Source organism: Ailuropoda melanoleuca, chromosome 1, assembly GCF_002007445.2.
Source record: "Ailuropoda melanoleuca isolate Jingjing chromosome 1, ASM200744v2, whole genome shotgun sequence".
In the NCBI taxonomy this organism is placed as follows: domain Eukaryota; kingdom Metazoa; phylum Chordata; class Mammalia; order Carnivora; family Ursidae; genus Ailuropoda; species Ailuropoda melanoleuca.
Window position 1 is genome coordinate 121,671,968 of NC_048218.1, and position 26,969 is coordinate 121,698,936.

The 26,969-nt window shown below is 41.8% G+C and overlaps 1 protein-coding gene across 1 annotated transcript in view; it reads right to left on the reverse strand.

Annotated features, from left to right (window-relative positions):
* Nucleotides 1-1,872: 1,872 nt before the first annotated feature.
* RALA (RAS like proto-oncogene A) overlaps nucleotides 1,873-26,969 on the reverse strand; it is a 74,425-nt gene continuing 49,328 nt past the window's right edge. The window contains exons 2-5 of the mRNA XM_034665750.1: nucleotides 15,742-15,894; nucleotides 13,247-13,455; nucleotides 8,090-8,264; nucleotides 1,873-2,062 (exon numbers count right to left, since the gene is read on the reverse strand). Of these exons, the coding sequence (XP_034521641.1) occupies nucleotides 1,940-2,062; nucleotides 8,090-8,264; nucleotides 13,247-13,455; nucleotides 15,742-15,855 (621 nt within the window). The 5' untranslated portion in view covers nucleotides 15,856-15,894 and the 3' untranslated portion in view covers nucleotides 1,873-1,939. The remainder of the gene's footprint in view (nucleotides 2,063-8,089; nucleotides 8,265-13,246; nucleotides 13,456-15,741; nucleotides 15,895-26,969) is intronic.

A 26,969-nucleotide genomic window follows, 5' to 3' on the forward strand; every position in this document is an offset into this window, starting at 1 on the left:
TATATATATATATTATATATATATATATAGTAAACATCAAGTAACACCACAAGCATTTAAAAAAAGGAAGTTTATTGGTCTTTAAATGGCTCAAATTGCAAATAAACCAGTCGGGTAGTGGCATCAGCCTAAGACATGTGACGCATCTTTGTCAGTTGGCTTCATAGCACCTCAGTACCCAGGAGAGGAAAGGTCTAAAGCAAAGTCACAATGTTAGTGGTTAGGACCCCTGGTTAAATAAGACTGCAATGAGTACACATGGAGATCGCTGGGCCCGTGGGGCCGGTGTTACATGGGTAACTTTAATTCTGCACATGGCATAGCCTATGAAAAATACGAAATGAAAGATGTACATCTCAAACCCTTTTAAGGACAAATATTTAACATGACAAGTCAGATGTAATATCTAGAGAGCTGAGTTCCTAAAAAGCCTATTTTTGTTTTTAACTTTACGTAAACACCTGTTACCTGGAATGCCTGAACACATCTTTGACTTGTTGAAATTAGGACGGAGCAAAAAGAAAGACGAACTTTGTTGAATCAGCTGTCTGAGCCCCGTTCCAAAGACGGAAAGAAAAATCTGGACAGCGGTATATTTCCCGTTGAATTTATGTTCCCAGATAGCATGCTAGAATTCTTCCGGTGGGCGCACCACACAACGGCGACACAAGCTCACGTCTGGCCTGCGTTTGCCAAACACGCTTTCTGCACTACACTTGGGGTGGACTGTCTGGTGCTAACTTGAGGAAAATGTGGCTCTGGTGTTCTTCGTGCTGAACTCGGACTACAGAGACTCCCGAAAACTCTCCCAGAGCCAAGCTGTCACCTCTGAGCACGGACTGAGAAACTAACAGGCGGCCAGCACGCACACCTTCCCCAAGTGCCCAGTGCAAAATGCACGCGCACTCACGACATTTTTCCTGTGCCCTGTTCCAGAGAGACCAACGACCTAACACATGCTCACCGCTGCAGAAAGGGATTTCCAGGGACCGGCATCTTAAAAGAAAAAAGGGATCACTGAAACGTAACTGTGCTGAGTCCTCACAGTCTAAAATTATCTTACAGGTATATGCTGGCCCTTCACTGCAAACTACCTTACAGTTAATTAAAAGGAATCAAGGTGCTCTGGAACCTTACTTTCAAGAACCAGAGTATGGCACACATTTTAAATTTGGACAGACTCCTAGCAGACGGTTATTTTTTTACAAATCCTCTATACAAAAGTTGTACTCCATACCAGGCAGATATTCTCTCACCGGGACACATGGGGTGATGGGCCCATGGCACTAGTGAGGACACACCCAGAATGATGTCACCGGGTATTTTTCGGTTTCTAAATTAAGGCATATTCAAAAATTTCCATGTACAAGTTTTACACCACTTTTCCACGTTAATCACCAGGTAATTAATGCAGGTTCACAGATGAATTACTCTCAATTTAACTATATGCAACAATCATGCCAATAACTTCTCTTCTATATTTTGCATAACAATGGTTAAAAAAAGTGGTACAGTTTAACTACATGTTCACAATTGTCATTTTTCAAGGCAGTAGAAGACCAAGACATTTTAAAATGATATAAAATTTAAGCTTTATAATAAACCAGAGGAAGTAGCCTTTCCTCCCATCCCCCCCACCCCATCTCAGCTCTAACAGTTCCAGAAAGACTGCCCTCGAAACACAAGCCCACACGCTACATTCAGGACCGCAATAAATGTAGGCAATTATGAAAGAAGTTGAACTCTGCTTCTTGGAGAAGCCACATTAATTTCTTTTTTAAGTGAATTTGACTTTCAGTGCAGTTCCAATTCATGCTTTTAGTGATACATTACAATTTCCAAATTGTTAAAGTAACTTCAGTCAATTGAGCCTTCGATGGCAATGCTTATAAATTATATTTATTAGTATGGTCAAGATAAGAAAGGAGTTGGGCTTTGATTATAAAATGCAGCATCTTTCTCTGATTCTCTTGGCTAAACTTTTCCTCTTCTTTTTTCCGTTCTTTTCTTTGCTGTCTTCCATCTTTCTGGCTCGAATTTCCCTCATCAGATCAAAAAATACCTAGAAAGAAGAAAACAGGGTAAATAAAGTCAACAGATAATATAAGCTTAGTACTTCTTGGAACCACAGCAGTAAGCCTTGGGAATAAACTAAGAATAACTACTTAAGAGCTCTTGTTTGGGGAGTATAGGGAGAAGACTGCACAAAACCAAAGTCTCCTTCTCCAAGTAGAGTGGGAAAATTGGGAAATTTTCTGAGTTACACTTTTCAGTAAAACTGTTCACATAATATAACCTAATTTTCCCATCCCAACTTTCAAGATAAAGACGACAATAGCACTACAAATGATGATTATCTCCAAAGTTACAACTCAGTGGATTCTGCTTATAAAATTAATGAATGTAGGGGCGCCTGGGTGGCTCAGTCGTTAAGCGTCTGCCTTCCGCTCAGGTCATGATCCCAGGGTCCTGGGATCGAGCCCTGCGTTGGGCTCCCTGCCCAGCGGGAAGCCTGCTTCTCCCTCTCCCACTTCTCCTGCTTGTGTTCCCTCTCTCGCTCTGTCTCTCTCTGTTAAATAAATAAAATCTTTAGAAAAAATTAATGAATGTATTTTGCCAGTTCATATTTAAAGGTAATTTATGTTTAATAAAATTTATATTTAGTAACTTCAGCTCCATTTTTAGAAACAAAGCTGAGGAAAATAAGTGCTTCCTTTATTTTGATACTAGGTACTAAGAAGACAATTTTCTTTGTTGCAACATATTTGAGATTTTATCAATTCTGTCTCATGTCTAGAAACTGGAAAATGAGAGCTATTAGCATCATAATTTAAAAATTACTAGTGTAACAACTCAAAAAGTTAAGTATCACTAACAAATGTCCAAGGGCAGACAGACAAGGGTCTAGAAGGACATGAGCTTACACCGTACACACAGTTGTGAGTATGTGTATGATGACCGATGAATAACTTTCACGGTCTACACTCTCATATTCTGAATTTTAAAAAATTCAGTTATTACCTCTGTTTTACTTTTCTTGTAAGCATAAAATAAGAAGTGACACCACACTGACTTATTAAGAACTCAATTAAAAACAAAGATTTCAAAAATTCTAGTTAGCTTGTGCATTGTGAATGTTGTAAGTCAACAAATGTCTGTTACGCAATGGCCGGTGTGCCTCCAGCTCTCTAAAGGAGAGGCTGCCTGGAAGAGCGAGGCGCTGTAAAGGGGAGGTAGTCCGCTGACCTGCATGGGGTAGAACAGGCGTTATGTGGGTTTGCCTGCATTTGAAATACAAACAATGAAATGATAAACCAAACACCAGTATTATTTTCTAGACAAGGGAGCAGGCACCCAGAGCAGTGAGGCATCTCTGAATACACTCCACTATGCAACTTTTACTTCGGAAATGCAAATGTTCTACAGATTAAAAAGTGAAATGAAACACAAAAAAGCAGCTGTCAAAAACTAAGACTCAAGAAAAACAAATTAAGATGAACAGCACGTAGTTGGTGACATAATCACACAGAGGAAAGAATTCAAGAGACTTTAAAACACAGCCTATGGAATATACATCTCAGAGTATAAGCTTAATAAAAGCAAAACCTCAACAAATAAAAAAACAAGCCAAATCTTAAACTTCACTTTGTAATTTAGCTGTTAATAGCAACAGTGGTATTGCTCTTCTGGAACGATCTTACATACACGCTGCAGGATAGTGTAAGAGCAATGATGCTAACGTAGGTTAGGAACCAAGACCTTCAGTGTAAGAGAGAAAATAGGAAGTCCAAGAGGGAGAAAGTCCTGAACGCTAAAACTGAATTAGAAGTAACAGTATGATCTCAGGACTTGTTTTCTTTTAATAGTACGGATTTCCCAGCACTTCACTGAAAGGCCAGGAAGCCAAGACAAGGCCACAACGGTGAGCACATTTGTCCTCAGGCTACGGCTGCTAAACACCAGTGTTCCTTAGATAAATGGCGGATTCCTGATCAGGAGCGAGAAACAAAAAGTCAGCCAGAAAGCACAGAAGCTATTAAAAAAAAAAAAAAAAAAAAAAAGCAAGGAAGTGATTAGAGACTAATGGCTTAAGTCAAAGGGGTGCAAATGGTTAGGACAGGGAAGAACTGAGCCAAGAAACCCCGCGGAGAATGCAGGAGACTGAAACACACAGGTGACACAGACCCCAGGGGTCTCTGCCCCCACTTGCTGCATCTCGCTTCCCTGGGGTGATTTCAGAACGCCTGGCCTTCGAGTCCACAGCTGGCCAGCTGAGGCAAGAAGCTTCCAGACTGGCTACATGTGGTACCAGAGGGCTCCCTGCAGCTTCCTCATGCACACATATCACTATGGAGTGAACGTCAGAAGAAGGTTTAATTTTTTTTAAAGGAGGCGCCATGTCGGGCATGGAACCCAATGCGGGCCTTGATCTCACGACCTGTATATTCTGAGCAGAAATCAAGAGGTGGATGTTCAACTGATAAAGCCACCCAGGCGCCCGTTATAAAATTTACAAAGCAAACTACAGAAATGCACGATCTACATACACAAAAATACTATATACGTACACATATATAGTGTATAAATGTACTGTATATACTGTAAAAATCCTATTTATACGGGGAAATACAAGCAAACACAAGCCTTCCCTTAGACTCTATATACTGTCTTTAAATAAGATAAACGTCTGGAAAGATACACCTGAGTTACCAGTGGTTCCCTGCCAGGAAGGGGAGTGGAGTGGAATTTGGGTGAAGAGTGACTCCCCTTTCTCCTTACTTAGAATTTTTCTTCATACAATAAGCATATGTTCATGTTTTTAATGAAAAAGAATACAGTATTTCTACTAAAATTCTTTTCCCAAATTGGTTCTCTTCACGTAAGAAATCATACTCTCCTTTTTGACATCTACTTGCTTAGCCTCTTGCCATTCCTCCAGGGTGTTCCTTAAAATTAGGAGCAACCTTGGAGTTAACGCTTTAAAGAGCCAGAGCCTTCAGCCAGAAGGCCACTAACAGGGTCACGAGATGAACCTGGCACCCCGTGAGCCCACAAGCAGGTTAGCCAGCTGGTCCTCTTGCCTCTGGGTGACTCCTCTGTGACAGGCGTGGCCTCTGGGACGGCCTGGCTTATCACTCAGATGGTCACGGAGTTCTTCACAGGGTGGATTCAAAATCTACCTCTTTGAAACTTCAGGGCAACGGTCTACTTGGAATCCAGTGGAGGACATGGCATGAGCCCTTAATGTCTCACAGGGGAGCTAGGGTTTATTTTCTGTGACAAAACAAGATACTTCCCGATATGACAGGAGACAGTGGTAACTAACACTCACGACCCCAGAAAACCTGTCCCCAGATTCCACACTGGGTGACATACACCCCGGGAGATACCACAGGTACGCCAACCAAGAGTGAAACAGCGAGATGACGTGTGAACCACATCAGCCACACCCAGAGCCCGCAGCTGCCATCATAGGCCTTTTTTTTTTTTTTTAAAGATTTTATTTATTTATTCGACAGAGAGAGAGAGAGCCAGCGAGAGAGGGAACACAAGCAGGGGGAGTGGGAGAGGGAAGCAGGCTCATAGCAGAAGGAGCCTGATGTGGGGCTCGATCCCATAACGCCGGGATCACACCCTGAGCCAAAGGCAGACGCTTAACCGCTGTGCCACGCAAGCGCCCCCCATCATAGGCCTTTCGAACTTGAATCAGGTATGTAATCTCTCCACATCTCAGTTTCCTCATCTAAAAAGTGAGCATGAGAAGAGTACTTCTGCTTTACGGGGTGAAAGACGCATGGCTGGTGCTAGCCACAGTGCCTGCGTCTTCTAAACACCAATGAATAGGAGCTCTTTTAACTATTAATATTATTTCCTCAGCAAGAAACCAAGTATCACCTAATTCTAGAAACTGCATAGGTGCTGCAAGCTACTTTCATTTAGCCACTGGGGTACTTTATCTGGCATTTACACTTTTCAGGGTGTAGCAGTACACGCAATTATAGTATTCAGTATGCACTTGTACCTTGGCTTACAAGCCGCCATATTTAATGTGATTTTGCTCTGGAGAGGTGACCACTGACTAAAGACTACCTTTGCCAAAACCAGCCACAGCAATACTCCCTATGTGTTCTTCCAGCATCTTGCCACTCTCCATCAAGAGGTGAGTCGATTCCCCTTCCTCCTGACCCTGCGGGGGCTTTGGGACTACCATGGCCAAGAGAACGAAGTGGAAATAGTGCTGTGTAACTTCCATGGCTAGGTCATAGAAGGTGATGTGGTTTCTGTCTGGTTCTTCTTCTCTTGTGATGCTGGCTTGGCACTCACCCTGCCACCCTGCTGTAAGAAAGCCTGACGTAGGACAGCTGGGAAAGGTCACACGGCGAGGAACTGAGGCAGCCTTGGACAACAGCCAGCATCAACTGGCTGAATGAGATGTGTGAACGGTCTTTAGAACCTAAGCTGAGACACTTCCAGTTCCCAGACCTGAAGCTTTTCAGTGGAGGCACCAGACGCCATGGAACAGACAAGTCATCTCCACTGTGACTGTCCAAATTCTTGGCCCAGAGATTCCATGAGCATAATAAATGGTCATTTTCCCCTGTACGTTTTGGGGTATAGGTTGTTACACAGCCAGAGTAAGTAAAATAGCCCTACACCTTTACCTTTCGTCATCTGAAAATACATGCATCTGGCCAAAAAATTCATGCCAGCAGATGACACCACAGGGACTGTCAGAACGACAGCTTCATGGCTTGCATGGTTACTGCTCGCCTCTCCTCCCCCTGCCTCCCCCCAGTTTAAATAGGTTTTAGAGTGTGTGCTCTACAACTCGCTCAAGACATCAATTAGAAGGAAACCAAATACACACACAACGATAATATTCAATGTTGCCTCTCAAAACTCCAAACATACGGAACTTTAAAACATATTTCCAGTATTACACTAAATATATTTGCCATAGCTTTAGAGAAAACTGGTACACTAAGTAGAAATCTTGTAACACTCATTTTGTACAGCTATCTTGGGCCTATAGGAATCTGACCACGTGACAAAAAAACCGAATCAGCTTAAGACAGTATATGACAATGTCTTAACACCTACAGTAAATGAACAGAAAGAATCTCTACTTTTTTTTAACCTAATGATTTCTGGATCAGCGTTATAAATCTACAGGCACAAGCAGACCAGTTCACTAACACCTGAGGCCACCTAGCACAGTGCTACTTGAAGTGTGGCCCCCCCTCCCAGGCCACAGTCTGCACCACCGGGAAGCTTACGGGAAATGCCAATTCTCAGGTTCCACCCACAGCAAATCAATAAAAATCTCTGGGGGTCAGACTCAGGAATCTGTGTTCCTGAAGTTTCACAGACGATTCTGCCAGTTAGACTCTGAGAGGCACTCGGCAGAGCCAAGTAGTGCTTGATGGCTGGAAAAGCCCCTCATGGGGGGCTCGAGGAGCCCACGCCTCGGCCCAGGGGGCAGTCATTCCTGAACACAGAAGATGTGGGTCTCGGGCAGCAGGATGGAATACTGCACCGGGGCTGTCTCCTAGAAGGGAGGCAAGGGTGTTCCTCACCTGGACTCAGGGAAGGGCCACCTGAACAAAGGGGAAGATACAGAGGAGGGCAGAGGAAAAAACAGAGGGCGAGGGTGGGGAGTGTGGGGGCAGTAACAGATTTCAAAGCCCTCTCATCTGGGGCTCCTTTGTCTTGGGAGGCACGTTCCTTCTGAGAACCTACATGGTGCTGGGCAGGTGTCAGCTTAGAGGATTTACGCCATGCCTTCTCAATTACCCCGCCCATCAAGATAAGAAAAAAGAAAAATTTAAAAGGGCAGGGATTCAGGTCAGAAATCCTGTCAGCACTAGAAAAAAAAGTGGTGTCTCGTGTTTCAGTGTCTCCTGGGAAGCTGAGGACAAGGGAAGTAAGAAATTCCTCACATGTTGTACCTGAGCACTCAGAGCGGATAAAAATCAGCACATACTAAATCACTGCTGGAAAGTTTCACAAACCTCTAGACACAGTGGAGCTGAGTTAGAGCGAATCTTATTGTTAACACGATGTAGCTATAAGGAGGGCCGCCCTTTACCTTGTCAACATTAGCTCGAGTTTTAGCAGATGTTTCCACATAGTTCACATTCCACTGGTCAGCTCTGGTTTTTGCCTCTTCTACAGAAACCTGCCTTTTATCTTCTAAATCTGATTTGTTACCAACCAGCAGAAATGGAACGTTCTCATCTTCTTTTACTCTTAAAATCTGCTCCCTGGATAAGAGGAAATGAGAAAGAAATATTAACATTACCCCCGTGTGTCAGACCAACAAAATAACAAATACCATCTGCAATGAGCATTTACTTCCATGTTTCTTTACAGTAACAATGAGTTCATTCATCGCATGGTGGGAATTAAGCATCACGTCCTCCTTATTTTACTATCAATCCCTTGCATCACACACTCACTTCGTGGATAAAGGAACAATACGCCACAGAAGTGAGTATAAATATGGAAGTAAAGGTACAAAATGGAAGTGTCAAACACAACTTCCTCGAAATGCTTTTTAAAAATAAACTTTTACAAGAAGGAAGGTTTTAGATTTGCAGAAAAGTTGTGACGACAGTACAGAGTTCCCGTACTCTCTGTGCTCAGTTTCCCCTACTGGTAACATCTGATGTGAGTGTGTGCGTTTATCACAACTAATGAGCCAATCTTGATACATCATTATTAACTGAAGTCCAAATTCTATTCAGATATTCTTAGTTTTTACCTAATGTCCTTTTCTTGTTCCAGGATCCCGTCCAGGATCCCACATGACATTTAGTCATCAGCTCTCCTTAGATTCCACATGGCTCTGACAGCTCCCAGACTTCCCTTGTTTTTGATGACCCCGACAGTTCTGAGACTTGCTGGTCAGCTCATTCGTAGAAAATCTCTCAATTGGGATTTGTCTGATGTTTTTCTCATGATTAAACTGGGGTCATGGGATTTGGGGAGGAAGACCACAGCGGGAGAAAGTGCCATTCTTATTCTTTTTTTTTTTTTTTAAAGATATTTTATTTATTTATGTGACAGAGAGACAGCCAGCGAGAGAGGGAACACAGCAGGGGAGGGGGAGAGGAAGAAGCAGGCTCCCAGCGGGGGAGCCCGATGCCGGACTCGATCCCGAATCACCGGGATCACGCCCTGGATCACGCCCTGAGCCGAAGGCAGATGCTTAACGACTGCGCTACCCAGGCGCCCCGCCATTCTTATTCTTACTCATATTCTTATTACCTCTTATCAATGGTCCCATTAAATGTTTTTAAAAGCCCCACCCAGGCCAGACATTTCTTGAGTACTGATTTTGCGTTTAGAGAGAAGTTATAGGCTGTCACCAGTTTTAAAGGTGTGACAGCTCTCTGTCTCTCTCAGTCACGTGACTCTGAGCAAGTACTTCTTTGCCTCGGTCTCCTCGTGTATAAAATGGGGCTAACAACAGAACCTTCTGGTTGCTAGGAGGGTGAAATGTAAAGTGCTTACTTAGAACTGTGCCTGACACCTAGTCAATGTTCAAAGAATGTTAGCTGTTCTTAATGATTACTAGTACTCTACTGGAGAAAGGGGTTTTCTTCTAAAATCAACATTCTCTTGTTACCTTCCTGATGCCTCTCCTTTGAAAGTAAGAGACACTGAAACTGTAGGAACAGTATTTTAGATTAAGAGAAAATGAGAAAATTAAAGGTGTGATCAGAATGACAGGTCAGCTGAGGACACTGATTTTGAGGGATCTATCGTGATGTTTGAGAGGGAATATGAATCTTCGCCAAGCCTTAATCTCCGATTTGTCTACTTTGTGCTTCCTAGACAGTGTCGCCTGAACACCACTGCCACCTCCACTGCTAGCATTTTACTGAGTGCTCCCCATGGGCCGTGGGCTTTAAATGCACTATCTGCACGCATTATGTTATATGCCCCGCTGAGAAACAACTGCTGCCAGTTATAACTGTCAGATGTCCTCCTATAAGAGACGGCCCTGATTTTAAGAGAGGACAAAATGCAAAAAAATGTGTGTCCTGGAGTGTATGAAATTCGCTAGTATCTAGCTTGTCTTGTTCATGCTTGGAGCAGTGCCTGGTGTGTGGTGAGCACTGAGTATCAGGCAGGGTTATTTTTAGTATTCTTCATTCATCTGATTACCGATGTTGTCATAAACATTCTAACAGACTCCGTGTTTGCAGGCAGCTCTCTGGACCCGCATTCCCAGTTTTCTAGCATGAATAGATGATGGACCACATAGACAGTCACCTCTGTCTTTCGCTGATGTGTACTTACCTTAACCACCCCTTTAGGAAGGAACAAGGTCAGTGGGTCACAGTAACTGGGGGACACGTGCTGAGCTGTATAAGATCGAGGGCTGCGATGTTTCCCACCACTCACATGAGCTCTTGCGAAGAGCATGTCAACACTCACCATTACTCTTATTACATTTCTGATGTGCTTGTGAAGAGGATACCGGTCAGTGATAATCTTTTTCCCGTAACAACAAATGTGCTGTACCTTCTTAACTGGTTTCCTTTGTGATCAACAGCCTCAACTAAGATGTTAACAACGGACTTACCCCTTGATCTCACTAACCACCAGAGACGGACCCTGGTTTTTGTGACTCTGGTACTTCTGGTCATACGTATATACAGTCATTAGTTTATTTCTTAAAAAACACCTAGTAAGGTACTCTGAGTCGCTGCTTCAGGAAGACCAATACTGAAAATACAGTGATAGCGTTCATCACTGCTGTCAGAAATGGGCCACGGAAAGCCTGGACTTACTGGGCTCAGGGGTGAGAAGACAGTATTCATTATAGTTAATTAGTTGGTTTTAATGAGCTACTTTCCCGGATGTCAGAGAAAGGCAATGCTATGTCTACAATTTTCATACACATTTTACTTCATGTGATGCCTCCTTTAAAGAGTGTTAGAGGCTGTTATACAATTTTAGAATAGGAAAGTACCTTCACAAACTGGTCCAATGTCTTCGTTTTTGACATAAGGAAAGTGAGAACCAAAAAAAAAAAAGTTTTCTAACATTTCTACCAAACCTTTACTAAGCATGCCCTGTACGATACATGCCAGGAACTGTGCCAAATATGGATACTAGGGATTCTCAGATGGGTAAGAAATGGGTTCTGCTTTCAAGAGTTTTCCCCTTCAGGAAAAACACATGCCCAGTAAGCAGATTCCGAGAGCTGATCCGCTGGCTGTGCGGAGAGCAGAGTGGCGGGGGGGGGGGGGGGGGTGGGGGGGGGGGGGGGGGGGGGGGGGGCTCTGCCCTGGAGGCGGGAGGCCCAGGAAGGCTCGAGAGGAGCGGTCTGACTCTGTGGGTCAGACCACGTGCAGCGGAACCATTCGGACGGTCTCAGAAATGCTTTCCTGTCGCCGCTGAGTCACTGGGACTATATTTATTTATGGGAAGGGCAACACATCGGAGGCACAACAGAAGAGTAATGAATGATTCACTTCTTCTCTGTCACAGCAGTAAACCAAGATTCTTACTCTTGGCATAAAAAGACTTCATTCCCTTGAGTTACCACTATGGCTTTGGCACCTCCGGAGACATTATCCATTACCTAGAACAGGACTTGCTACATAACAAGCACTCAAATCTTTGTTGAATGAGTGAACAAGCACTGACGTTTATGTAACTTTCAACATGTCTCCCAAGACTGTAAGTTACCGGGACCTGCCACCCTTTGCACTTTATCACGTACAAAACTCCTTCCTTAAAGAAACCAACAAGGTTAATTTTACCAATAAATCTGTATTTTATTTTTTATTTATTTGAGAGGGAGAGAGAGCAAGCACGAGGAGGGGGAGAGGCAGAGGGAGAGGCAGACTCCCTGCTGAACAGAGAGCCTGACGTGGGGCTGGATCCCAGGACCCGGGGATCATGACCTGAGCTGAAGGCAGCCGCTTAACTGACTGAGCCACCCAGGCGGCCCAGTGATCTGCATTTTTAAAGTTTCTCAATGACATGCTTTTTGGCAAAGAATGCTCTCTTAAATTCCTTAGAGACTTTCAAGTCTACATAAAAAGGAAGCTTTATGTAAGTCCAGGTTCAGGTTTCACTGAACCACCGGAAAACTTCTTTCCTCATCAGTGGAAATCCTTCTTATCCTTAGGCTCACCTATCTCATGAAGGCCCCTGAGCTTCTCTCCTCTCCTGGATCCCTGCAATGATCACTGTCCACATCTCCTACCTTGTCACTACCTTGCTCTTGGTTTCATGCCTCTTTCAACTAAGCTGTGTGAATCTTGAAAATAGAGGATACACTACATGCTTCTTTTGCGTCCCTCATACCAAGGCAAATTCATAACACAGAAATAAAAAAATATAATTAAAGAATACTTTTGGGTGCACCTGGATGGCTCAGTGGGCTGAGTGTCTGACTGCTGGTTTCGGCTCAGGTCATGACCTCAGGGTGGTGGGACTGAGGCCTGTGTCTGGCTCCATGCTCAGCAGGGAGTCAGCTTAGGATTCTCTCTCTCCCTCTCCCCCGTCCCTCCCCCTGCTCACACTCTCTCTAAAATAAATAAATAAAATCTTAAAAAAAAAAAAAGAATACTTTCGATTATGCATGCAGCATTAGAGACTACTCAAGAACTTATTTATGCCGTAGTTCTCTTAGAACCTCTCCCCCTTCACCAAGCACCTCCCTGCAAACCAAATGGATGACAGATTTTGATTAAGCAAACAGCAAATAAGATATAAAAAATATTACATAACACAACCTCGTGTGCCAATCTATAGTATTTTTATTTCTATTAAAAAAAATCAGTGTGTGCTGTCGGGCATCTGTGCTGTGGGGAGGACGGCGATGGGCCTGCTGAGCAGTCCACAGGCACTGTCACCGGTGATGAACACAGAAAGATCTAAAATGTGGGGCAGAGCTCCATGATGGGAGCCAAGTGTCAACTATGACGGCAGCAGCAGTAGTACGCTCCAAAGAGAAACACCTCAGTAACAGGTACTGAGGCTGTCACAAAGTCACTTTCCAATAGAGCTGGCACTGGGACAGCGGTAAGATTATGCGAGGTGTGCCGAGTATCTGAGCATCAGTACACCGTGGATGGGTCACCGACTGCCATCAAAGAGGGAATAAACAGAATTACACAGAGTGAAAGACTAACAAGTAACCACCTCTAGTCGTCTCTTGTTTCGGGGGGAGACACTACTGTGTGGAATGTCAACACAAAGGCGTCAGTCCCCAGCATACCTGAAATCGGCCGTGGCTGCAAAGGATTCCATTTCTGTAATAGAGAAGACACAGAGGAAACCCTCCCCGCTCCGGAAGTAGTTGTCTCTAATTGCAGCATAATCCTCCTGCCCAGCGGTATCCAAGATGTCGATCTGCACTTCCTCCCCATCCAGCACCACCTTCTTCCGATAGCTGTCTGCTTTGGTAGGCTCATAGTCTTCCACAAACTAGAAAAGATAAAACATGGCGTCATGTGAAGTTGTCAGAGCAGTACAGAGAGGTCCCATGCACTCTTCCTTCCGTGTTCCCCAATGGTAAACACTACATTAATTTATATTTTCATTTTAGATAATTCAGTGGCTTTCAGTTTTGCAAAAAGCAATGGATGAATGATCTAGATTGTTTACAGCTTGGAAACTGTGCCTTCTTCTTCCTCAAACATCATTACCTGCAAAAACAATTATACATCTATTTCATCAAATATATAAAAACTCCTTTCAATGTGACTCTAAATATAAATTTTCATGCCAGAATTGTGGAAATAACTCCGAAAGTGCGTCAATAGTGAGGTAAGTATTGAAAGTGGCTGTGAAATCTCTTCTCTAAAATGAACCAAGTCAATGAAGTGGCTTATACTACTCAGCAGAAATGCAAATCACGAACTTTGACATCTCTCTCTAAATGTCTGATCTTTTAAATAATACAATTAAACAACTTTACATTCCCACGTCTATTTTCAACTCTGTAAATCTCATGTTGGTATTTTTTTTTTTTTAAAGATTTTATTTATTTATGTGACAGAGAGTCAGCCAGCGAGAGAGGGAATAGAGCAGGGGAGTGGGAGAGGAAGAAGCAGGCTCCCAGCGGAGGAGCCCTATGTGGGACTCGATCCCGAAACGCCGGGATCACGCCCTGAGCCGAAGGCAGATGCTTAATGACTGTGCCACCCAGGTGCCCCACTCACCTTGGTATTTTTGATCAGTGTATCACTGTTAGCATGTGTGTATGTATACATACATACTTTTGCAGCGTTTTTAAAATTAGTTCCTATAAATATTTTCGTTATCTGATATTTTCTTATTTATTTGCTCAGTGTCTATATCCCCCTATGAGACTATAAACCCTGGGAGCAGGGACCTTGACTATACTACTCATCACTGTAGCTCCCAGAGCTTAGAACAGTGTCTGGTAGATGGAGGATACTCAATACATAATTATTTAAAAAATGAACACAGGGAATTTGTAACTATAAAGGCTACAGAACATTCTACCATATTTCCATACTAATTTTATTATGTATTAAATATTTATGAAGATTTTAATACAAATGTTCAGATATCACATCACATACTACTGTGAATCTTAATATTTATGAATACTAAGTGAAAGCTTAACCATTCATCAAATGTCAGGTACGTGAATAGTCTTACTTTTGACCTCCTCCTTATCGTTAAGAAGGGGCCTGATTTAGCGATTAGTTTGAAAGACGAGCTATTAAAATGAACAGTATGGAAAACAGATCGAATAGATAAATAAGCAATTTCATTTAAAGAACCATTTCAATCTCTTCTTTCCAAATTTTTTATTATAGTCCCTAATGAGCAAGACAACGGCTGGATCTAAGCCGTTTGCTGTGATAGAAATGCCGATGAGCAGGCCATCGGGTGCTAAGGATGTGCAGGATTTGCTGTTAGGAGACCAAGCTTCATGCTCCATTACTCATTGGAGATCACTCCTCTTGGACAGGCTGAGAAAGCTCTCTGAGGTTCTGTTTTCTCGTCTGTAAAATGGGGATACTACCATACCATGCAGGATTGTTATAAGGATTAAGAAAGAGTAACCATAAAACCTTGCTTCTCTGGAGAAGAATTGAGATAAATGCTTAAACTGGATTATCAACTCCTAAATCATTTAGGCTTGATAAGGGTCTTCTGGGAAAAGAATATATTGCTCTATATGGGCTGAGACCTTAACTCTGTGGCAGTGAAGTCTGGTATAAATACAAGCACACAAATCTGCAGCCTTCTCGTATTTATGTTTTAGGGACAGAGCCTTCACCTGCCTAATGGTGAGTGCAGCGCCATGCCAAATACTACAACTGATTTTTTCACTATTATTAAAAGTACCTTATTTTGATTATTACTGTTATCACAGGACACCTTATTAAGTTAACTTTAAGTCTCATTCAGGTACTGTATCTGCCGGTTCTACTAATTCAAGGAGGGAACCTCCATTAAACACTTAGAACAAAAAAGCCAAAGTTAGAGTGCTTAAAAATAGGTACTGTTTCCAGTTTTGTTTTGTTTTTAAAGTATAACGTTTTTAAGGATCTTGAATTATTGAGTTGTTAAATCAAGATGCATATAAATGTTGGCTCTGAATTTAAAAATGGGAAAAAACGATGAGCATCTTTCAAGGATTCAGGAATATATCTAAAATGGCACCAAGATGAAGCCACAGAAATCCTCTCTGAAAGCCCAAACTTTGCTATCCATTATAAAATGGGCACTCACCTCATCATACATGAACTGTAGGGTCAGAGCGGACTTGCCCACACCGCCACTGCCCACCATGATGACTTTGTGCAGGGCCAGAGAATTCTGACCCTTGGGCTTGTTTGCAGCCATCTTGTGTCACAGAGTTTGCAACAAAGGAGTAAGAAGAATCTAGGAAGAATGAAAAAGTAAGTAATGGTCAGTACATTCTTCTTCAGAATTCCAAGTGTAGGAAAGAGATACGGTGTCCTTGGGCTTCAAGACACTTGTTTTCATTTTCACGAAATCACTGGGGTGAATTTAAACAGATGGCCAATGAAGTATGCTCATTCAGAGGAAGCAGCCCTTATCAGAGAGCACCAGGACAATACAGCAAGTAGAGGAGTCAAGGGCATTTCTCCTGGAACAGCCCGTTTTCAGTAATGAGCTGTGACCCAAAGTGAAAATGCTGACAATCACGGAGCATTACAGGTACTAGAATATAACCATACGGATGATGAAAACAGGCTAAACAATCGCTTTGTTCTCACATTAACCTTTATCGGCAAAAATTAAAGAGATGTTTCTTCTAATTCTAGTAAGAAACAACTGACTCCCCCCCACCCTGCTGCCAAAAAAAAAAAAAAAAAAAGTTGCCAACTGAAAGGCTTACTCACTGTCGGTTTATAAATGAAGAAATCTCATCCCAGTAACCTGGTAGCAGAATTAGAGATAGAATCCAATACCGTATTATCACACGTCTCAAGGGACATCATGGAGAAGATGGCCGATTTAACTTAAATGCCTGGATCCAGTGTGCCCTCCCTTTGTTCAGAACACGCATTTGTGTACTACTTGTATGTGCTCAGGGTGGGAGGACCAGGTTCCTCCAGAAGCCGGACGCTGCTCTACACGACCGGCACCCAGTACCCTGCCTTAGAAAACAAGGTCGTGACGGCACAACCAACAGCTCATGTGGAGCCTAAGCTAGAAGCCTTTTTGTTATTGGAAGTTCGAGTGGGCTGCAGCACCCTTCCTTCTCAGCATCCTTTGCCTGGTTTTGATCACAGTACAGGTTTCCCAAATTGCAGCTCACAGGACCACACCGCCTCCTGCCTACACTCCCCCTCCCCCCGCCCTGTCCTGGGCCAGTGTCTCCCAGCTGGGCTGCATCGGACCCCCACTGGCCTCCCTCGGTTGGTTCTGCAGGTACTCTTTGGTGCCTCTTGGCCCTCGCCATGCAGTATCCTGCGTCTGGCAGGCTCTTTAATTCTATTTGGCTAAGCCCTCTCAGTTTTGGGGTCTCAGCCTTACCTGAAACTGTCAACCTCAATTAGTTAGGTTCTTCCCTGCCCTGTGCTCTCATACAGCATCTGATTCTTTCCCTCATAACCATTATTACAAGTTGTAACTGCGTGAATACGTGTTAGTTGCTTATTCTGGGTCTTCCTCCCTAGTACCACCAGAAACGAGGAGTGTAGGGGGCCACGCCTACTTGCTTTACTTTATGCTTAATGGGATCAACATGGCTTGGCAAAATCAGCCACTTGGTACAAACCTGTTGAATGAACAAATAAATGTTCTCAGTCTGGCAACCTCGGGAGTGATTGAGATGGCACTGGTATAAAGCAGCCCTTGCTACCAGAGATTCTATCACAAGTCTGGGCAAGGACAGTCAGTCGGCTGTGGGTCTGTGCCTCACACACTGGCTACGGGCACCGGAGATCTGAGCAATTCTCAGGCTGCGCCCAGAAATCACACCCATATGACTATTTGCCCAAACAGAAAAGTCTTTTTTTTTTTTTAAAGATTGATTTATTTATTGTACAGAGACAGAGGGAGAAAGAGAGAGAGAGCACATGTGTGTGAGTGGGGGGGAGAGGCAGGAATCTTCAAGCAGACTCCCCCTTGAGCGCAGAGCCCCACAAGGGTCTCGATCTTAGAACCCATGAAGTCATGACCTGAGCCGAAACCAAGAGTCCCACACTTAACCCACTGAGCCACCCAGGCGCCCCCTCAAACAGAAAAGTCTTAAGAAAAAAAACCCAACCACCACTCATAATCTTATTATCCATGTAACAACATGAACATGTTATACTTTGAGACTGCTTTCAGTCTGTATGGAGCCTACCTTGAGCTGACACCATATATGCAGTTTCTGATCCCATTTTTGTGTATCATAAACAGTTTAGCAGAAGCAGCTTGCCCTGTGAAGTGTCCTGTAAAGAATCTATACTTGGAGGCTAGCAATTTGATCAACTCAACAAACAAGAACTGAGTCCCCCGTTTTCCTGGGTACCAAGGACATGATGATTAGATTATGAATGACTATCACGGCTCAGAAATAGTGAAAAATCATAGCATATTTCAGATAAGGAAGTAAACACCTTAAGTCCTCCCAGCCTAAGCAGTTTATGGAACATGATGCTGCTGGTGTTCCTACGGGAATCAGGAAATGACTTCTCCCCATTATGATCCTTACTTGCTTGCTGGTAGCTGTAATCACTTCATGACTATGTAACTACTGTCTTATTTTTAAAACAGTAAGTATGCTCTAAGAGCTGTGTGTGTGTGTGTGTGTGTTTTGAAAGCAAAACATTCAGCAGCTATAGCAACTGGGTTAAGAACACTTTTCCTTCCAGAACAATTTAAAATACTGTTTAAATATTTGTAAATATATAATTTAAATATCTTCATTATATTTATTTCATATACAATATACAATATATAAAATATTTAAATACTGTAAAATATTGTGACTTAGATGTAAAAAAGGCAGATTCCCAAAGACATTTTTCCAAAGTGCAATAGGTCCCTAACACCTATGAGCTGCATATCCCATACGTTCAAGAAGCTATGCAGGAGGAGAAGCTTCCACCGAGGAGACACTCCTCTCTCCCCAGTTCAAAAACCTGGCATTCCACAATTTAGCTCCCAATCCCTAGTCTAGATGTTGTTCTGATGGTAAACAAGCCGAAGCCCCTGCCTACCTGGAACTTCAGACAAACACATACATAAATAAGAAAATTCCACAGTGCTAATTTAAGTGCAATAAAGAAGTTGAGGGGCTCGGGGCCGAAGAGTAGGGGGACGGGCTAGTTTAACCAGGACGGTCAAGGATGACTCCTTTGAAGAGGTAGCATTTGAGCTGAGACCTGAATTTTATGAGAACCAGGCAGCTCTGAGGGAAGAGCATTCCAGATGAATGACAAGGGCAAAGACCTAAAATGGGAGAGTCTGGCGTGTTCCAGGTGAAGTCCAGAGTGGATGAAGCCTTGTGAGTAACAGAGGGGAGAGTAACAGGAGGTGAAACTGAAAGGTAGAAGAGGCCAACTGACAAAAAGCCTTGCAGGCCCTGGAAAGGTGTCAGAGTTTAATTTTAATTGTAATGGGAAGCCCCTGGAGAGTTTTTAAAGCAAGATAGTGACAGGATTTCACTTCTATCCTTAAAAAGATTAGCCTGGCTGGTGTGTGGACAGTGGATGATAGAGGCCCAAGAGCGGAGAGCAGAGGAGGCTGTCTCATAGCCCATGCAAGACAGAGCAGAAGCTTGGCCTACAGCAGCTGCAGCCCAAATGGTAATAGCATTAGTCCCCCATAACTAGTACTTGCGTAACTATCAATACTATCTATATTGGGGACAACAACGACAAACCTTTACCAAGCACTCACGAGTGCCAGGCACTGTTCAGAGCACCTTACACGTAACAATTCCGTTGGGGACCACATGTTATGAATGATCCGTCCTATAAGACGTGTATTATTTTAATTTCATTTGAAAGCTGAGGAATCTGGATCACAGAAGTTGACTTGCTCAAGGCCGAGTCAGGACTCAAACTGAGGCAGCCTGGCTCTCCCAACTACTATGCTATCTGGCGTACTTCTGGAGAAACAGCTGACATGGGGGACATGGGTGGGTGGGTGGGGGAAACAAAAGTATCTTCTAAAAATACTGAATGTGTGGTGGTGTCACTATTTAACATGGAAAAACACAGGAAGGAATAGGTCTGGGAAAGAAATCCTAAGCTCTGCTTGTATATTGGATATCCTGTTGGGGATTGAAAAGGAAATTGGATGTTCTAGTCTGGAATTCAGGAGTGAGGGCAGAGATGGACATAAAAATTTGAAGGTTAGTTTACAAATGTACAGATTTAATGACATCCCTATAAAAATACCAACATTTTCCCAGAGAAGTAGAACAAATAATACTAAAATTTATATGGAACCACAAAAAACCCTGAGTAGCCAAAGCAATCTTGAGAAAGAACAAAGCTGGATATTTCAAGATTTACTACAAAGGTGTAGTAATCAAAACAGTATGGTACTGGCACAAAAACAGACACATAGATAGATGGAACAGAATAGACAGTTCAGAAATAAACCCATGATTATATAGTCAATTAATCTTCAACAAAGGAGGCAAAAATACAGAAAGGGGGAAAGACTGTCTTTTCAACAAACAGTGCTGGGAAAACTGGAGACCTACACACAAAAGAGTGAAACTGGACCATTTTCTTACACCATATATAAAAATAAACTCAAAACAGAAAAAAAAACCCCTCAAAATGGATTAAAGACTTAAATGTGAGACCTGAACTACAAAGCTCCTAGAGGAAAACGTGGGCAGTCATCTCCTTGATAGCATCTGTAGAAACACTTTTCTAGATGTGTCTCCTCCTCAGGTAAGGCAAACAAAGGCAAAAGTCAACTACTGGGATTGACCTAAATAAAAAGCTTTTGCAAAGCAAGAGAAAACCATCAACAAAACAAAATGCAACCTGCTGAAGGGGAGAAGGTATTTGCAAATGATATCTCTAATAAGGGGTTAGTAACCAAAGCATACGAAGATGTTATAAACTTAACACCAAAAAAATCAATCTGATTAAAAAATGGGCAGAGGACCCAAACAGACATTTTTCCAAAGACGTACAGATGGTCAATAGACACATGAAAAGATGTTCAACATCACTAGTTGTCAGGGAAATGCAAATCAAAACCACACTGAGATATCACCTCACGCCTGTCAGAATGGCCAAAATCAAAAACATAAGAAACAAGTATTGGCGAGGATGTAGAGAAAAAGGCACCCTTGTTGCACTGTTGGTAAGAATGCAAATTTGGCACAGCCCCTGTGGAAAACAGTATGGAGGTTCCTCAAAAAATTAAAAATAGAATTACTATATGATCCAGTAATTCTATGAAGTGGGAATTTACCCAGAGAAGGAAAATGCCAATTCAAAAAGATAAGCACCCCAATGTTCATTGCAGCATTATATATAATACCCAATATATGAAAGCAAGCCAAGTGTTCACTGACAGATGAATGGATAAAACAGATGTGCTAAATATACACACTGGAATATTATTCAGCCATAAAAAGAACGATATCTTGCCATCTGCAACAACAAGACTACACCTAGAGGGTATAATATGCTAAGTGAAATAAATCAGTAGGAGAAAGACAAATACCATAGAATTTCTCTCATAGATGGATGGAATTTAGGAAACAAAGCAAACAAAGAAAAAGAAAAACAAAAACCCAGACTCTTAAATACAGAGAACAAACTGGTAGCTGCCCGAGGGGAGGTGGGTGGAGTGATGGGTGAATAAACAAAGGGGATTAAGCATCCACTTATTGGGGAACCTGGGTGGCTCAGTTGGTTAAGTGCCCGAGTCTTGATTTTGGCCCAGGTCATAATCTGAAGGTCATAAGATGGAGCCCGCATCTGGCTCCACACTGGGCATGGAGCCTGCTTAAGATTCTCTCCCTCTGGGGTGCCTGGGTGGTTCAGTTGGTTAAGCATCTGCTTTTGGCTCAGGTCATGATCCTGGAGTTCCAGGATAGAGCCCCATATCGGGCTCCCTGCTCAGTGTGAGTCTGCTTCTCTCTGCTCAGTGGGGCGTCTGCTTCTCTCTCTGCCCCTTACCCCACTCAGTTTCTCTCTCAAATAAATAAAATCTTAAAAAAAAAAAAAAAAGATTCTCTCCCTCTCCCTCTGCCCCTCACCACCAGCCCCCCATACTCTCTCTCTTAAAAAAATAGAGTACACTTCTTGTGATGAGCACTGAGTAATGTACAGAATTGTTGAACCATTATATTGTACATCTGAAATTAACATAACACTGTATGTTAATTATACCTCAAAAATAAATAAATAAAAGAGAAATGTAGAAGACAGGGTGCTTCCAAGAGCAAAGTACCTCTAAGAGTGGGCCAGAGGAGTGGAGACAGGTCATGAAGGAGGAAGGCCATCTCTTTCTTTTTAACAGGAGGTGAGGTAAAGCAAAGAACAGGGATATAGGTGAAGGCTGCAGACACATTTGATCATTTCTTTATTTAACTGCATCTATATTTCCTCAATGAAATATGATCACACACCAATTTAGTGAGGGAGTTGTAATTCAAAAGCAAAGCCTATCTAGATAGATCAATGGAACAGAATATACAGTAACAGATCTGAATACATACTATAGTTTAGTGCGTAATAAGGGTGGCATTTCAAATGGAGGTGGGGAGGGAAGCATGGAGGATAATTCAATAAATGGTATTGGGACAACTGGTGAGCCATTTGGAAAAAAATAAAGTTGGATCCATTCTCCTTACACCAATATAAACTGTAAGCGGATCAAAGACTTAGATGATAAAATAAAATCACAACAGCACCGGGATGCCTGGGTGGCTCCATTGGTTAAGCATCCAACTCTTCATTTTGGCTCAGGTCATGATCTCAGGGTTGTGGGATTAAGCCCTGTGGTGGGCTCCTCACTCAATGGGGAGTCTGCTTGAGATTCTCTTCCCCTCTGCCCCCTACCCCTGCCCATGCTCTTCCTCTCTCTCAAATAAATAAATAAATAAATAAATAAATCTTAAAAAAAAATCACAAAAGCACCAGGGGTGGGGGGGAAACCTGAAAGAATTGTTTGATAATCTCAGACTGGGAAAGGCATGAAGTATTACATAATACTCATCATCAAATAACTGACAAATTTTACTACTCAAAACAATTTCTATATGACAAAATCTTCTACAAGCAAAGTAAAAAGATAAAAATAAAACTGAGGAAAATATTTACAATTCATTTCAAAGAGATAATTTCCCTATATAAAATGTTACTATAAATAAAATCAATTATAGGAAAATGGGCAAAAGATATGAATAGTCACAGAAAAGGGAATATAAATGGCTCTAATTGGCTCAACTTTGCTGATAAGAGAAATACAAATAAAATTACATTGGGAGGGGCACCTGGGTAGTTCAGTTAGTTAGGCGTTTGCCTTTGGCTCAGGTTATGACCCCGATACCCTGGGATCGAGTCCCGTGTTGGGCTCCCTGCTTAGCGGGGGAGTCTGCTTCTCTCTATCCCTCTCACCCTCCTCCTGCTCATGCTATGTGTCTCTCAAGTAAATAAATAAAATCTTAAAAAAAAAATTACACTGGGACACCATTGTTTTACCCATCAGGTTGATAACAATAGTTTGCAAAGGCCAGCAAACTATAGCCCCTTGGCCTGCTTTTTGTATGGCCCATGAGCTACGAATTGTTTTATGTTTTGAAGGATTGTAAACAAAACAAACAAAACCAAGAATATACAACAGAGAATGTATGTGGCCCACAAGCCTAAAATGTTTAACTTCTGGTCCTTTATAGACAGTTTATCTATCCTGGGTGTAAAGAAATGGGTATGCCCATTCACTAGAGTGCGAGTGTAAGCTGGATACACAGAATAACCCCAAACACAAAACACATGGATGCTCTTTACCCAGTGATTCGGAGGGGGCTCCAACATAGTGTTAGAGCGAGAAAAACAAGATGTAGAACAATGTATCTCGTATGATATGAACCCCATATACAGATGAGGAAGAGGCTTATTTAGGAATTCACTTGTTTATTCTATCTGGAACAATATAAAATAGTGGTAACACAGGGTTGCCTGTGAGGACGGAAATGAAGTCACTGGTGGAAAGAAGTGGGACAATGGCTTTTTATTGTGTACCATTTTTTGCATTCTGATTTTTGTATCATGTGCATATATAACTTGTTTTAAAACAACAAAGAATTAAAATTAGTCATAAAATAAACTAATAATATAAGCTTGTTTATTTCTTGCATTCACTTGGCAAAAGTGCAGTTAACAACCTTGTTCCAACTTTCATCCAAACTAGGAACTGGAGGACTGAATCTACATTTTAATTAAAATATGACACCTCCATGTGTGTGCATGGCTTTCTCCCCTCAACTTATGAGACAGGGATTCTTGAATTTCAAATGGTTTGGTTTATTTGGTTTCTCAATTATCTTCTACCTTTTATTGTTCAATTTTTTAAAAGTGATGTCCTAGAATAATACTATAGAACCTATTTGGTTATGGGTGGGCTTCAAGTTTTCAACCCTATGGTTTTTCTCTGCTTCATTCAGAAACTAGACACCTATACCATGCTCAAAACAGTCATAAAATATGAATTCCCTGATTTCCCCTCCCTCTCTGCCTTCCTTCTTTCCCTCTCTCCATCTACGAAGGCACTGTTCCCAGAGCTGAGGCTGTGGAGTTGTACTCCACAAGCCACGGCCTTGCCGCTGCTGTTTAGTGGAGGGTAGCCACACTGTATGAGTGTCCTGTGGCTGCTGTGACAAATCACCACAAACCTACAGAGGCTTCAAACAACAGTTCGGATTACAGTTCGGATTGCCAGAAATCCCCAATGAGTCTTCAGGCTCAATCAAGGTGTCAGCTGGGCAGGTTCCTTCTGGAGGCTCCAGGGTAGAATCTGTTTCTGGCTTTTCCCACTTTTTAGAGACTGGCTTCCCTTGGCCCTTAAACAGTCTCAAATTTCTTTGCAAAAAGAATTAAATCCCCAGCTCCATCACTACACTCTCTGCTTTTGTGGTCACACTGCCTTCTCCTCTACTGTAGTCAAACCTCCCTGCTCTACCTCCCTCTTAAAAAGGACACTTATAATTACATTTAAGGCCCACCCAGATTGCCCAGAATAAGCATCCCATCTTAAGATCCTTAATTTAATCACACCTGTAAAGTCCCTTTTGCCACAGAAAGTAACACTCACAGATTCCAGGGATTAGGTCCTGGATATCATGGGCCGCTATTCGGCCTGCCACACACAGAAAGGGCAAGATGCTTCAGACTACAAATCTTCAATCCAAATTTGAAACTCTCTTAAGAAACTTTCTAACAAATCATCAGTCTAGTTCTCCAATACTGAATAAGGAATACTCTATCAAGTAAGATATCAAACAGTCCCTGCCCACCAAAAACAAAAATCCTAATAATCTTCATATTTCCAGTTCATTATTGTCTTTAGACTTTCTTTCTTTTTTTTTTTTTTTTTTTAAAGATTTTATTTATTTATTTGACAGAGATAGAGACAGCCAGTGAGAGAGGGAACACAAGCAGGGGGAGTGGGAGAGGAAGAAGCAGGCTCATAGCAGAGGAGCCTGATGTGGGGGCTCGATCCCACAACACCGGGATCACGCCCTGAGCCGAAGGCAGACGCTCAACCGCTGTGCCACCCAGGCGCCCCTGTCTTTAGACTTTCTTAATAAAGGCACTTATTATTAGGCTTTAGTCTAACAAAAATATTAGCGGTAAAAGTTCTTAATGAGAGATTCCTTGTAATAAAGAGATTAAATGAAGCATTCACCCCCTCCAATTTCAATAGTGCATTAAAAGTTTATGATCACTCAAGTACAGTTCTTATCAAACTACTACTAATCACAAGTAGATAGAGGCCAAATTAGTGACTCATTCTCAAAATGTAAAGTATTTCACACAGGCACACTCACCCATGACACTCCCTATCTGCATTAAGAATATCTGCTCAATAACCCCCCCAAGGAATTTAGTATAAAATTAACAATTCTAGAAGAGTTAAAGTATACCTGACCAAGGAAACAAGACACACTATTCTTTTTGAAAGGGATTTAAGACTATTTAGGCTCATTACCAGGCACAAATATTATCACTGGTATAATCCAGTCATTTAAAGAACGAGTATTATCAATACTATTTACTATTCCAGAAAAAGCTTCCAAATTCTCCTCAGAGAGCTAGCTTAACATCAACGAAGTCCTAAAAAGAGAGACTAGAAGAAATGTAGATTAAATGACCTATCATGTGAATACAGTGCAAAAACTCTAAATAAAAAAATGTTAGCATATAGAATCCAGCGCGTTAAGAGTAAACCAAAGTGACCAGGTGTGATTCAACCAGCTATTGCAAGAACAGCTTTATATTTTAGGAAGTCAATATAATTCCTTATATTAATAGATGAAAATAATCATATTAGTATCGTCATAGGATCTAGAATCTTTGATAAAATTTGAAGTCCACCACTTATAAAAACCCTTAATAAAGTAGAAATTTATTGGTATTCACTCAGTACAGAAACTGGTGACTTTAAAAGCAAAACCCTAAAAATCTCATCGTGCTTCATGACAAAATAAAAGCACTTCCACTAATGTTTCTGTCAGGAGTAAGATAAGAATGCCCACTATCATCACTCTTTTTAGCATTGTTCTGGAAGTAGCATCTGATGACATCAGAAAGAGAAATAATGAGCAAATGATCATTATTAACTGATAATATAATTTCATACTGAGGCCAAAGGAATCAATTGAAAAATTGCTATTACAAGAGATTTCAAAGGGTATATGGTTCTATTAACAAATATGTTATATAAAAAATGAATTTCTTTTCACACAGCCAGTTCAATGTATAATGGAAGAAGGGGCCAAAGCAATTAAATGGGGGGAAATGACAATCTTTTCAACAAATGGTCCTGGAACAACTGTATCAACCTTGGGAGAAAAGAACCTCTACGCATTTCTCACACTATACCAAAAAATTAATTCGATATGCATGATAGACTCAAATGTAAAGCGAACATATGACGTTTTCAGAAAACAGGAAAATACCTTTGAGACCCTGAGGGACAAACAGATTTCTTAGAAAGAACACAAAATACATGAAGCACAAAAGAAAAAAAACTGAAAAACTGGACTATGGAAACTAAAATCCTCTGCTCATCAGAAGGGACTATTAAGAAAATTAAATGGTAAGCCACAGCCTGGGAGAAAATATTCACAATATATGTCTGTCAAAGGACTTGCATCCAGAATATATAAATAACTTCAACAAATTAATGAAAAAAAAATAGAAGCAACCCAATAAAAACTGGACATAATACTTGACCTTCATAAACACTTCATGAAAATATTTCTTTGGCCAAAAAGTTCATGAAAAATTGCTCAA